The sequence below is a fragment of the Trachemys scripta genome, chromosome 13 (genome assembly GCF_013100865.1).
Source record: "Trachemys scripta elegans isolate TJP31775 chromosome 13, CAS_Tse_1.0, whole genome shotgun sequence".
NCBI classification, from domain to species: domain Eukaryota; kingdom Metazoa; phylum Chordata; order Testudines; family Emydidae; genus Trachemys; species Trachemys scripta.
In genome coordinates, this window is record NC_048310.1 from 11,963,581 (window position 1) to 11,978,476 (window position 14,896).

The following is a 14,896-nucleotide window of genomic DNA, read 5'->3' on the forward strand; positions in this document are numbered from 1 at the left end:
GAGTTAATCTGGATTTATACGTGTATAACGGAGGGCAAAACCTGGCCCACTGATTTTTGGTTGAGGAGGTCCTTCAAAGTTTCAGAGTGGAAAGAATAGTGTCTTGTAACAGTACCAGCAACACTACAGAGTATTAAGAGTCTTTTTAGGGTGGAGATAAGGATAAGTTTCAACTGCATTTCCAGCTCCTTTTTTTTTTCTTTTCCTTTCTTTTTTTCTTTTCTAGTGCTGTATGTCACCCATTACAAGTAACAAAAATGAAATTAAGTAATGAGGTAAAGTGTGTTCTACCAGCAGATCTTTCCTATTAACATAACTCCATTAAATATTACTTGCAGTGTTAACAAGACTTAAAAGGAAAAAAACATAAGACAATAAATTCTTCACTACAACTGCATTCTAAAACAAGCTTTCAAAGCCAAACAGCAGTAATCAAGACTCTGTACCTTAGCACAGAGGTCATTAGTAAACCAGCTTCTGATCCCAATATAAGTTGCCTGTATAATTTCCTTTAAAACAGGAACCTGAAATCAAGTTTTCACAATACATATATATCCTTTTTAATGCCCCACCTTTCCTTCTCCCCTTTTGCACAAATACACGTCCTCAACACTGCAAACTTGCAGTGATTTTTAAGTTAGGACTCCTTTTCCCTTCAGCTATTTCTCTCTGAAAAGCAACTCGTGCTGCATTCCTTTACCAGCCACAGTAAAAGTGTGACATATTCCACGCCTCAGTCCTTCCCTTTATTTCAGTAATTGCAGCTTCCAAAATCCACACAAAGAATGCATGCTGGCCCACCAATACACGGAATCTTCAGACCATTTGAATGACACAGTGTAGAAAAACGGTTTACACATCTATAATATATTGTAATTCTTAGTTCAATTTTAAATATATTTAAAAGATCCTTAGGAATGAAAACATCGGAAATGAACGAAAAACATATGTACACCTCCACCCTTGTAGGCACAGACCTTGACTAGTGAGGAAGGGCCAGAAATAAAGGTGCAATAACCAACATCTCCTTCCAGCCGACTCAGATGAAGAACAGTCTTGCAGTATACCAGAGAGGTTGGTTTTCATACAGCATATCTATGTATTAAAGCTATCCAGTTGAAGATAGCATGCTAACTCTTATCAATTCCCCTCAGGAGAAATGCACCTTAATTTTTTTTTACGTTTCAATACAATTTGTTATATTACCCATTCCTTCCTGCTTCAGACACAAGGAACTCCTTCATTAGTGTAGTTTAATTGTTTAGATAGTTAGGACTGAAGGTGTTCTCTTTGTCATGGTATTTTTTTGTTTAATATACAGCTATTTATCCCCCAAACAAGAGCTGAGACTCAAGTTTTTAAGCATTTTAAAACAAACAAAAACAGATACCATACCAAAGCACAGCATATAATGTAAGTTTCAGTTGCAATAGCTTTGTTTTTCCTTATATAAAGCTATGTTATGGTGGACTGTGTCAGGTTCTTCCCATCTCTTCCATTTTTAGAGGACTAATCATGGAGAAGGAACACGAATACGGAACAATCCTTGCTGAAGCTGCAGTCGGAAAAGCTTGCAGTTTGCAATCCGCAAGGCTGCGCAGCCAGTGCGGCGAAGGTCTGATGGAAATAATGGTTTAGTATGGTGCCAAGTTCCTGTGCTCCTTTTAAACTCTCTAACGTAGTCATAATTGGTACCTAAAGTTAAATAAAAAAAACATTCATTGCACACTCAGTTACACAGTATCAAGCAATTTAAGTCTAATGATGCCAATATATTTCCAGACCAAATGCAAAACAAAAACTGTTCTGATCAATTTCTGAATACGCTGGCGGAACAGTCTTCAAAAGAAAGTAAAGCTGAGAAAAACCTGTATTTAAAAGAACAAAACTAAGGAAAGAGCAGCAACAAATTTGGGACCCATTTTACCTTATTTTTTGAAAGTTCAGTTACACATAGGTAGCCATGAAAGTAAGCTAAAAATCTTTCAAGAGCCAGTAGAGAGGTAGATGACATCAAGAGTAATTAGTTTCAAACATTTGGTACAGGCAATACCAACTTTAGAAGCTACAATGTTTGAGGATTTCAAAACACCAGTGGAATGGGTTCTTTGATGGAAGATGGAGCATTCCATGTGAAAGAGAACATCCAGGAAAAAGAGGTTTAGCAATTATGATTAAAATATATATGTTGTGTTTCATATGGCCTAGTTTCTGTTGTCATTTTGGGCAAGTTCCAAAGCAAAGAATTATAATACAGGCCTTTGAAAAAAAACGTGGAAAACAAAGTCAGACATTCACCACAAGTAAGGAATAGGTCCATATACTTCAGAAGCTAAAGAGAAGTTCTGTGGATGTACAAATCAATATCCTATACAGGATGTATTGAATTAATTCTCTAATGTTTCAGAGACCAGTATCCCACTCTAATCATTACTGGAAGTGCCATGGGTATCTGCTCTTCTTCCTTTAAACTACTATAGAGATTTCTTAGTATTTACTTGGCAACTATGCCAGCTCCGTGCGGCAGATGTAAACTGCACATTTATAAAATACTTAGGAAAAAAGAGCCCTATGTGAAAAACTAAGCTTTTGATCAGTTATGCACACAGTTTTATAACAGTACTAAGAAAGTACAAACACTCACTGCCATGTTTACAAACTATTAACTCCCAGATTTTTATTATATGCAGTGTATTCACCTGTCTCTTAAAAATTCATTGAGAAATAAAAAGTTACTTTTATAAATGTTTAGAATTTTTAGAAAAATTACTTTTAGAACATGGTTCTCTGCTTTTTCCTCATTCTTCTTCTTCTTTAGGATTGCCATTTTGCTTTAAAGCTATAATCTACTCAGTTACATATCGAGAGTCAGGATTTTTTCCTTCAAACAGTAAAATATTACATCTTGAAGAGATAAACTAGTGCTTAGTTAAACTTGTAACACTAGTTTCTAAAAAGTTTCCTACATAACTTCATTATTCCCCTTTCTTTCAAATGTGTGGTGATTATCCTTGGTATATATTCTCTTAGCAACATTTACTAGTGCAAAGAAGCAATGACATCGTTGCAGAAATCTCTACAGCATAATCCTACTACGAGTTGTTATTGTTACTCAATTTGTAGGCTAGTCAGATGCACAAAGTTGCTGACATACCAATGACAATGATTTTGAGGAACAGTTGAGGTTGCTTCTATACTGTACACACACAAATCCAAGAACTTGCTATTAGCCTTGGTCTATTTTTCTAACCTTAGCAGCAGTAATCAACCAAAATATCCTAAAAGAATTCTTAAAACTTCTGTGGCATTTTAGATCGTGTTGGTGCTCAGAAATACAAAAGTAGGATTTCCAGTCAAAAGGCTAAATTCTGCTGTTAGTTATCTGCCAATTTAATATAACACCACCCCCACCTCCTAGGCCAATGGCAACTGAGAGCACAATGTGACTCAAAATCTTGAAACCTGTACCAAAATATGAAATCTTACTCTTTTATTCTAAGAAGTCAATTTAAATAATTTTAAAACTTAAGAAAATTAGAAGAAAACAAGCAACCTGAAGTTACTAGTTCTGATTCTAACCTGTATCAAGATCTCCAATGACATAAATACTGGCTCCAATAGGTACAGCTCCATACACAAAGGAAGAACTGGCTGGGATGCATAAGTTCTGATCATTTAGATAAATCCACCTGTAAGAAAAGGCAAAAGTTTTGTATATGAATTATTGACAAGATCTGTGAGCTAAAAACTCAGAACCTTTTCAACAAACAGTTTTACCAATTATAAACGTAAGCAAAATCATGCAAACTGACATTTTAGAAAGAGGCTCCCACTTAGTCCTTGTCTATCAGCAAAGATATTGTGCAATAAGCTATTCAATTATTCCACAATAGCTCCCTGTGTGGACGTTATTCCAGAATTCCACATGGGGAGCTATTCTGAAATAGCTTATTCCACAACAGCTATGCTGGTCAATTTCCTTGGGTAGGCAAGACTTTAGCAAGCTTTGAAAAGTCTCGGTCTAATAGTTGCTTTTACATTTGTGCTGATTTTAGGACACAGTACAGGAAATAGCAAGCTCTTATACAATGTTTTTCTTACCAGACACTCCCCGTATCTCCCCCCTAAAATTCTCATGCCAACCACGTAGACCTACTCAGTCATCGTCAGAAGTAAATTACTACTTAAGAAGTGTGCAGCAGTTGATGAGTTTTATTTTTAAACCAGGAACAGGACAGTAGATACTCTGAGATTGCGAGGATTTTTGGTAAGTGAATGAAATGTCTAGCCTTTTCGGACAGGAAGACAGGTTTTCCAATTTTATATTATGCTCTATTTGGTTTCCACCCCCGTTGAAATACTAGGAATCACAGCTGTTTTCTCATTAAAGAGATCCCCCATCTTCAACACTATGTCAGTCTGACTTTCCTACTGACTGAAGACCAATTGTTCCTACAAATACCCTTGCAAGCCAGAAAACTAACGTGTATTCATCACAAATATGCTGACAAGACTGGTTTATACCGTTGTCTGCTTGTAAATAACTGAAGTACAGAGCTGCCAATTTAATTGTCTCTTCCATGGTTTTGAAGCAAACCTCTACAGATTCCTGTCACATTTCTACAGATGCTGATGTACTTTTATTTACAGTTCAGAGCAGCATAATCAAGACTACTTAAAAGTAACCTTACATGGGCCATAAAAAACAATATGGGTAAGGACAAGAACATTTGAGAAAAAAAAAAATCTAAAGGAGTCCTGAAGATTTTGGATAAAATACCTGGAGAGTTAAGGAAAAATATCCCTACAGATGTTGCCGACACTTTTGTATTCCTGTACCATCCCCATTCATTACTCAAAAGTAATTCTTTCTTGATTCAACTCAGTTAATTTGAGGGGAGGTCGATATACAAATAAGTTATTTTAAAAAGAAACAGAACTATTTGTAAGGGCTGATTAAAACTAAGAATTAGATGACTACATGTCTACTTTGCTCTGAGCTTTCTGTATCATATATGACAGAAGCTCACTCCAGTCTTACGATTCAGTACATTCAGATTTATATCTTTAAAATAAGCAAATAGCATCATACTTTGTTTACAACAAGGAGAAAGGACAGTCTTGTGCTCAGGTACAGGGCTAAGAGTCAGGAGACTTGGGCTGTATTCCTGGCTTCTTTTGGGTAAGTCACTTAATCTCTCCAAAATATCCTTTCTAATCACCACTGGTCTGGAACACACTGGTAAACACACCAGTGCATTACCAGGGTCAGTGCTACTGCTGTAAATAATTTGTTTTAAAACCCATCCCTTTATAGAAGCCCAACCTTCAAACCTAGGGGGGGGGGGAAGCACACAAGTTAGTCCGCTAAAAAATTGTAGTATCTTCCTCTGTGTTGAAACTGTTTAATGGGCTCAAACTACTTTGGAAATATCTTTAGAAAAGTGCTTCTGGGCCGCTGCGCTGCATTCCAAGTTTCATCCAGAGTAAATTTTTATAGCACAGTTATAAATCCCTGAAAAAGATGTGCTTGTAATGGAAACAGCTGTTCAAACTTAAGAGCTGTGTAGCAGCACAATCGGGAGACTTCATAATTTACCATCAACAGCTGTTGCATCATTTCACCTTGAATAATACACCCTTTTAAACTCATAATTTTAGTTCTAAACTGTCATGTATATATTGCATTGATTTCATCAGCAACACAGTCATGCAATACTGAGGTTTGTCTATAGAAGGTTCATTGATTGAGTAATAATGTTTTCACCCCTCAGCTCATGGAGAGCCAAGAAGCGATCATTGTTTCTCCAGTTGATTTGAAACATTTGAATTATTATAGGATGGATGGTAGTTCTTTTCCCCACTGTTTACAGGCAACATATGTAATACACCTTGTAACTGCTACCTTTTCCAGGGATCTGGGAGGTGGTGGTGTTAAAGTGCATAAAAAACCCCCACCGGCATGTCCAACTACAGTTGACACTAATTTCAGTGATAGGACTTCTTCTTTCCTCCAGCTTGCATTCACACTCCCCGCCACATCAGCCTTCCTCAAGTGTTGTCTTAAGATGATGAGCTTTCGATCATGCCTTGAAAGTTAACATGGATGGATAAGTAAATTCTAAAGTCATCGGGCCCGCCCTTACAGAGAACAGCCTCCCAACAGCTCTCTCCTATGGACCAAGGGAAGCTCCAGCTTCAGTACTTCCACTGATCTCAGCTGTGGTAGTATGGTATAGAGAGAGGCAGGGTTTTTTAGTTTGTTCCCACTCCCTACCCACCCTCACACAACTTTTATGAAAGGTGGATACAAATATCTGCTCTGCCTGATTCTCTCCATCCCCCAAGTTAACTTGACCCAGACTTTACCAGCCTATTGGGTCTCAAAGGGCTGGTCCACACTGGGGCGGGGGATCGATCTAGGAAACGCAACTAAATCGACGTTTCCTAAATCGAACTCAGTTTACTTACTGCGGGTACACGCAGCGCAGGCAAGCTCCCCCGTCGACAGCGCTTCCTCCTCTCGGCGAGCAGGAGTTCTGCAGTTGACGGGGGAGCGCTTCTGGGATCGATTTATCGCGTCCAGATGAGACGCGATGAATCAATTCCAGAAGATCGATCTCTATCTGCCGAATCGGGCGGGTAGTGTGGACCTGCCCTGAAACAAAACAGAAAGAGATCTGAGATTGTGCCCATATGTCCTAATGACATTTCAGGTGTGTAATTCAATTTAATAGGATGGAATGGAAACTATTTTTTCTTTCAAAGGCAGCACAATAATTTCCAATAAATAGCCAGATTTTTACCTCCGATCTCTGTGGTTTTGTCTATCAGGCTAATTGCTTTTCTTGTGATTCTCTCATTGCTTTTGCAAAATTCCTTTGACAAAAATAATCCCCGATCATCATGACACATCTTCCCACCACGTTCTCAATTTTTTTTTTAAAGTAACATTTCAATGGCCATCACATCTATCCTCTGATGGAGAAGGATAGACTTGAATTTGGGAATGGTTGCCGATTCCCATTGTATCTGTGTATTGGTTCCAGGGCAGAAAAAAACTGCCCCTTGATCTCACCAACAACTGTGAAATAAACAATGTTGCCAGAAATGGCCCCTAATCCTGCCTGTTGACCCGTGGCTGAAGGTAAGTTTAAGGTGTTATACAGGAACCCTGGGCTTCACCATCAGCCAATCCCCTCCTCTCTGCAGCAAGCTGGAGAGGTGCTGTGGCCGCTGCTGAATGCGAGGGAGAAGTGAGACGCTGAGCCTAGCATCCTTCTGCAGCCTGGCTGGAAGAGGAGGGAGNGGCGGGCTGGGCCAGTTTATTTACCTGCTGACGTGGCAGGTTCGGCCGATCACGGCCCCCACTCGCCGCGGTTCGCAGTCCCGGGCCAATGGGGGCGGTGGGAAGCTGCGGCCAGCACATCCCTCGCCTGCGCCGCTTCTCGCCGCCCCCATTGGCCCAGGACGGCGAACCGCGGCGAGCGGGGGCCGCGATCGGCTGAATCTGCCGCGTCAGCAGGTAAATAAACTGGCCCGACCTGCCAGGGTGCTTTCCCTGGCGAGCCGCGTGCCAAACGTTGCCGACCCCTGATCTACAAGTATAGGTTTCAAGATCAGCTGAAGTTTACAAAAGCTCCAATTACTCTGCTTGTGGCTACTCACTCTAGTTCCCATGGAAACTCACAGTGAATCGCTATAACCTGGAGAAAGGACTTTTAGGTCTAATTCACCACTGCAGGGTTACTTTAAAATGGTGGGGTTTTATTCATTTATATAGCACCAACTGGTACAACATCTGGGCATCTCGCATTATTTAACAAAAACAAACCACATACACAAGGTATTTTGTGTGTAGGGAGAAAACCACAGCCAGTTCTTCAGGAGCCCAAGGACAACATTCACAATGAAAGGCAACATGAAACAACTGCTCCTATCACAGCACTCTAGAAAAGTTCAACTGTTAAGCCTACCAGAATAGTTGTGTTCACAAGCCCTGCGGGCTACAAACTTGTGAATCAGATGAAGAGAGAGTTTTTACAGACAAACACCCTCTGCTGCAAACACACTGCTTCCCTTCTGTACCCCTGTGGGAGCTGTATGGAAACAACCCCCTAGTGTTTTTGGCAGTTTTACAGCTCTTTACATCAGTGGTTCCCAAACTTTAACAGCCCGCGAACCCCTTTCACTAAATTGTGAAATCTTGTGAACCCCCTCCTAAAAATGAATATTTTCAGGGATTTAAGTTTAAATTTCCTCAGTGTGATGGATGCCGCACCTGCCGGGCCCCGGAATTTATGAACCTCTGAAAAATATTTTTAATTGAAACTTTTTTTAACGAACATAGAAAAACCAGAAACCAAAGATGTTTTTGTAAAATGGTTTTTTTGGCTTTTGTTTTTAAAAAAATGGTTTCTAATAAAAATAAATTCATTTTTGGTTTTCAAAAATCAGAAAACGTTTCATGAAAACAGTTTTTGAAAATGGACCATTTTTCCGTTTCAGATTTTTGTAAATTTTTCTTGGGGAATTTTGAAAAATGTGAAAAAAATTCAAAACTTTCTGTGAAAAATGTTTGGTATTTTTCACTCACCTCTAGTTTCGGGTGAGGTTGTGGCTGGTGGTAACAAGGAGGGCTGTGGTTCTGGCTTTAGATGAGATTTGGCAAATTCCTGGGGCTCGGGCTGGGGTTCGGGCTGCCGGCTCCCCCTCTGATAGGGGCGGGGCTCAGGCTGCCAGCCCCTATTGCCTAGCCGCTCTCCCTGGGGCTCGGGCTGCCAGCCTCGCACGGAGCACTGGGGTTCGGGCTGCCAGCCCCAACTGCCCGGGCCCGCTCTCCCTGGGGCTCGGGCTGGGGTTCAGGCTGCTGGCTCCCCTGCTCACGGTGGCAGGGCTCGGGCTGCCAGCCCCAACTGCACGGCCCCACTCTCCCTGTGGCTCGGGCTGCCGGCCCCCGCTGACAGGGGCAAGGCTCAGGCTGCCAGCCCCAACTGCCCGGCTCCACTCTCCCTGTGGCTCGGGGTGTCTGCCCTGCAACCGGGTCCCACCTGCTGTCTCCAATGCCCAGGGTCCTCTGTCCGCCAATAGTGAAATTTTTCTGGCGAACCCCCTGTAACGTTCTGCGAACCCCAGTTTGGGAACCACTGTTTTACATGAATGAAGGGGATTCTGCAGAAAGCACCAGATCTTTTTGTAGCTGCAGCTGAAGAGATATGGGGCAGGAGAGCAACCTTCTACCATCAACGACCCCCCTACAGAGCAGAACCTTTAGGAGGGCAGCTTCATTGGTTCTCTTCCACCTCCCTCACTAAAGGACAGTCAGGGAAGCAGAGATTCTAAGATTTCATTTTTGCTTCCACCTATTGCAAGGAACGGACATACCAATATTTTCACTACATCCGAGAATCTACTTCTAGATTAGATATAGATAAACTGACAAAAAAACTGAATTTGAATAAAAGGCAAATAAGGGGGGGGGATTTAATTTGATTTACAATAAAAAATAAGACTACTTTGAGTAGGAGGAAGTACTAGGGTTGTCAACCCTCCAGGATTGGCCGGGAATTAAAGATTATGTTGTGATGAAATCTCCAGGAATTCTTCCAATCAAAGTTGGCAACCCTAGGAAGTACACCAATACAGAAAGGTATGCTGAATATGCAGAAGTGTGAGAACTTTTCACAACTCCACTGAAAACATGTTCTTTCTTAATGGACCTGATGTCAGTTTGTGCTGGGAAATCACGTGAATCAATTAAGCTTTTGGGTTCATTTACACCAGAAATTTAAGGATTATGAGCCTGTGACCCCAAAAGTAGCTAAGAGCCCAACAGCTTTTCTACTGTGGCTCGGAACCAAAAATAGAAATAATAGAAGCTGTAATTGCTCTTGAAAATTACATATTTAAAAAATAACCACACTTTTCAGGAATGATTCTAGCAGTTGTAACAGTTAAGCAAGGAAGCAACAAAAACAGGAAGGGCAAGAGGTCATTTTTCATCAGAGTTTGATTAGATTCCAACTTACTGTAGGTTGCTTATTTGCCTGCTGTTATTTGCACAGTATGCAAATATACTGTACTGAGAAGGTCACAATGTTCAAGAGCTACAAAGTGCGCTTTTGTAAGGCTACTCTTTTGTGCACTTATTTTCTGCAAATGGTTCTGCTGAAATCAAACTGAAGGAAGAGGAGGTGACAGCTTCCTTTGTAACTGTAGACAGAGCTGATAGATAAGGCATGTAAGACTAACAACATATGTTTGTATGTCTCCATTGAAGATGACGGGGGAGGGAGAGGGAGCTTCTCATTTTTTTAAAGCAATACGTGAATACAAAGACAACATGGCCCAAACAGCTGTAATTCATAAGAATTGGTATGGGTTCTAATGCTGAATTAAAAGTGAAGTACAGAGACAGAATACAGCAGTTTACATTAAAAATACACTGTCTAAAGTGTGTACCTACTGTGAACACAATCCTTATAAATAAAAGTATCTATTTTCAATTTTACTTTATACATTTGACAGCACTTTATGCATAGTCAGTATCTCCTTTATCTCCAGTATCTCCAGAGTGGATACTGAAGAAATCCTTGTAGATTTCATGGGAGCATTTTTCTGCTTCTGTTATAAATATTTTGTTGCAAATTAAAAAAAAAAAAAATCTGTGCACATCCTATTTAAAGGCTTCTCTCTATCAAATACTGAAATATTCTAGAAATTAGTCATTTTTAAAAATGCAGTTTAACAAGGCATCACTTCTAAAACAGAAAAAAAAAACCACCAAAAAATTCATACAAATTTTAATAGTGCCTTTCAACCCAGACACCATCAAAGCAGCTTAAATCCAGTGCACAGAGCACCAGTGCAATGCAGCAGTTTATCGGGTAGAGCCGGGCAGAAGCCAGCTTTCTCATAGAATGTGGCACAGTATGTTGGAGGAATGAAGAATTCTTAAGCAAGATTTAGGGCCAAAATCTTGCTTAAAGTTATCATCCAAATTCTCCCATCCCCACACCTGATACACCCAAGTGAGCTGGATGTTACTCAACAGATAAAACTTTGGAGGGATGAAAGACTGAGTTGCCTTGATCTGTGGTCTTGAGAGTTCAGACATAAAGCCACCCCCACCCCATCTTTTCAAAACTGCCTTTAAAGCTATCTAAATATATCCACATTGGTTGTGAACAATATGTCCTAGTTAAAACAAACTCAAACAATGTCGATTATAGAACAATCCCAAGAGACCTGGAGTGCAAAATACATTACCTACATATCATCAGTCAAATTCATACACCTAGATGCAAGATCATTCCAAAACCAAATTGATTTAGAATTTTAAAAAGTGAGATTTTCAGATATAGCAACACTTAAGATGTCATGAGGACTACTAAAACTATTTAACCTTGTCCACATCATATTACAATATATGCTGACACTCCACCTTGCTTCCCTTTAAAAGCTCTGAAAGCTATTTTATTAGTTGTCTTTATAATTAAGTTTTGTACAGATCCCAACATTTAGACGTTTGTTTCTAAAATGCCTCATCTGGTATGAAGAGATGTAGGCAAACTGCTAAGCATTATAAAAGTTCTGACAACAGAAAAAGATATTAATTTGGGTGGGGGCAGAGGAGAACTATGAACACTAAAACTATATGTGGCAGCCTATTGGCAGAGTGAGGTAAAGGCATTAACAAATTAAGGCCTCGCTCCTGCAATTCAGTTCATACTTGCTGCTTCCATACCAATGCACCCTTGAGCCTGTGCAGAGCCCTTTTATTTCAATGGGGCTTCTTGTGGGGGTAAAGGTCTGACTGTGCAGATCAGATAACAAAAATGAGGCCCAAATTCTTAAGTAACAAGATCCAGGAGTTAGAATGAAGGGATGAGGGCTGTAGGAAGGGGATTGGAACATCCTGCACGTATATGTTGCTATATAAGTAATAAATATTATTAATATCAAATGGCTAAGTTGACAGCTGGGGATTTATTGAGAAAAATTTGTTTCCATTCAAAAGACGGTGTACTTCATGACAATGTACAGACTATTCCAGAATCTGCTACCTGTAACGAACCTCAAATCGCCATGATCTGCAAGTATGCTGCAGCTGCTATTTTTCTGCTTCTCTCAGAGCTGTTGGGCCAAAACAGGCAAAGTTTTTGTTGTTGTTTTTTTAATTCATTGTTGGGGCCCACTTACAATTTGATTTTCTGCTATGAACATAGCAATGAGAATGTCAGAATCTTCCAGTCAATAGTCTAAAGATGTTTATTCATGCAGCAAATTGTACAAGGGGATGCTGCTATCATCACAAGTGCCAGAGAACAGAAAACATTTAGTTTCTGTCTACACAACAGTAATTGGCTTGCTGTGGTACAGTACACAAAAATCAACAGATAAAGGAAAAGTCCAAAAGGTTTTTTGTAAGTATCTTGCCAAAGTATGCATATTATGCACTAATCCAGGGGTCGGCAACGTTCGGCAAGCGGCTCGCCAGGATAAGCACCCTAGCGGGCAGGCCAGTTTATTTACCTGCTGACGCAGCAGGTTCGGCCGATTGCGGCCCCCACTTGCCGTGGTTCACTGTCCCGGGCCAATGGGGGTGGTGGGAAGCGGTGCAGGTGAGGTATGTGCTGGCCACGGCTTCCTGCCACCCCCATTGGCTTGGGACGGCGAACCGCGGCCATTGGGGGCCGCGATCGGCCAAACCTGCCACGTCAGCAGGTAAATAAACTGGCCCGGCCCGCCAGAGTGCTTACCTTGGCGAGCCGCGTGCCAAACGTTGCCGACCCCTGCACTAATCTCATTGCTGCTGCTCCATTTAACACAGAGGCGAAATCCCAATTATATTTCCTTAAACCTAATACTCTGGATAGCTGTGAGTAATATGCATACACACCAACACTACTGCAGCTTCAGTAAGAAAATAAGTGGTTCCAATATCATCCATGCATTTTAACTAGACAAAAAATTTTTAAGTGCACAGTCTTTCTAATATCGGAGGGGTAGCCGTGTTAGTTGCTTTTTACAGATCCAGACTAAGAGTCCTGTGGCACCTTATAGACTAACAAATGCATTGGAGCAAAAGCTTTTGTGGGTCTGACGAAGTGGGTATTCACCCACGAAAGCTTATGCTCCAATACATTTGTTAGTCTATAAGGTGCCACAGGACTCTTTGTCTTTCTAATGGTATTGGGATCTGAGATGTTTTCTTTTCCTTTATATAAGAAAAGCCTTTTTGTAGAGGCATCTTCAAAGTATGCAATTTCCTTCACAATACCCTTGCTGTGGGAACAAGTAAATTGTCCAATGACAAACTAATATTATGCAGTTAAGAGAAGATGGATTAATTAGAGGAAAACAGGTAAAGATATAATTTTTGTGTATATCATAGTAATGACATACTGCTGAATCAGTGTGTAACATGAGGAGCAAATGTTACCCAATTAATTCAAAACTCATGCTCAGCAGAGCGTTAGTGAAGTTATAATGATGTATATAACAAAGCATATATTTTATATGACACAAGTGGAAGATCCTGTACTCCAAGCAAAGCAGTACAGATTTTTTTATTATTATTAGAATATATTATTCACGGATTTGAACAATTATTTAAATTTCAGCTTTCCACTCAAATTCAGGTAATGAAAAGTAGGAACTGACAAGGCTGAATTAGATGAGAAAAATGACCGCTTTACATGTTTTTCCAAGGGCAGCCAACTTACCCTCATTTTGAAACTTAACACACACTGTATTAGATCAGAAACATGATCATTTCATTATACCAGCAATCTTTCTTCAAAGAATACGAGCACTATAAAAAGTGTTTTGTTTTGTAAAATGCAGCCTCTTTGTATACAGTCTTTTTGAAATAGATGCAACTGCAATAGTTACAACTTCACTGGGCTCTAAAATGCTTTTAATGACTAAGATGAACTATATTCAAGTTATGCAGCATTCTGAATGTATTTGAAATATCAATGACGGCTTATCTTCATTACCAAGATTTATACAACCAAAATATCACATGGTAATATAGCACCCTCTTCTGGTAAACAGCATTATAAAAAAAAATACTATCCATTCTTGCTCTGGTTACTGAAGCTACCATACCGTCCAAGACAGGAAGCATAAGTTACAAAGCTGGAATAATACCATCATTTACTTCTGGACTATGGGCCAAATTTTTATCTTGGTCTTCATCATTTCTCCATTTTTGCAGGCACCAATAAACCTAGGCATAATTTTACACTTGTGCTTCAGGACACTTAGAAGTCCAGGTCCCTAAATGCACTCTCAGTTATTGGCATCTGCAAGCCATGGAGGCTATTGTCTGAAATCCTGGCCCAGATGATGACTAAAATGAAAGTGAAGTTTATTTTTTTCTGGGGGGGAGGGAAAGAGACCTTATAGTCTTGAGAGATATTCTTTAAAAATTTGGCAAGTGTAGTGAACATTGACAGTTAAAGTATTACTAATTCGCCTTTTCCTTTACTAGCTTTACAAGAATCAATACCAAATCTTACTGTAAGAACCCCCTCATTCTATCTGCTGAATAGTTAGAGCTTTACTCAGTTGAATAGAATCTACTATGGTTCCCTCATCTAACATGTCTGCTTAAAAGTGGCATCCTTGGAATAATTTTTAAACCATTGCCAGTTATCAACATTTGTACTAAACTCACTAAGAAGCAGTGACAACAACCTACCTGTCATCCCATCCATGTCCAAAATTTGAATAGGTCAGGGTTTTCCAAACTTTTTAGAAACTTTAACATGAATCAATCAACAGTGCTGGAAGCTTTAAAATTATCATGTTAACATGGGATTTGGAGTCCTACAACTTTTGAAAAACAGATGCAATCTGGAAGCATTTCAGTACAAAAGAATGGCAG

The 14,896-nt window shown here is 40.0% G+C and overlaps 1 protein-coding gene across 1 annotated transcript in view; it reads right to left on the reverse strand.

Moving 5' to 3' along the window:
• Positions 1-1,354: 1,354 nt before the first annotated feature.
• The window catches only part of GAN (gigaxonin), a 45,524-nt gene continuing 31,982 nt past the window's right edge, over positions 1,355-14,896 (reverse strand). Inside the window, exons 10-11 of the mRNA XM_034788628.1 lie at positions 3,580-3,689; positions 1,355-1,695 (exon numbers count right to left, since the gene is read on the reverse strand). Of these exons, the coding sequence (XP_034644519.1) occupies positions 1,514-1,695; positions 3,580-3,689 (292 nt within the window). The 3' untranslated portion in view covers positions 1,355-1,513. The remainder of the gene's footprint in view (positions 1,696-3,579; positions 3,690-14,896) is intronic.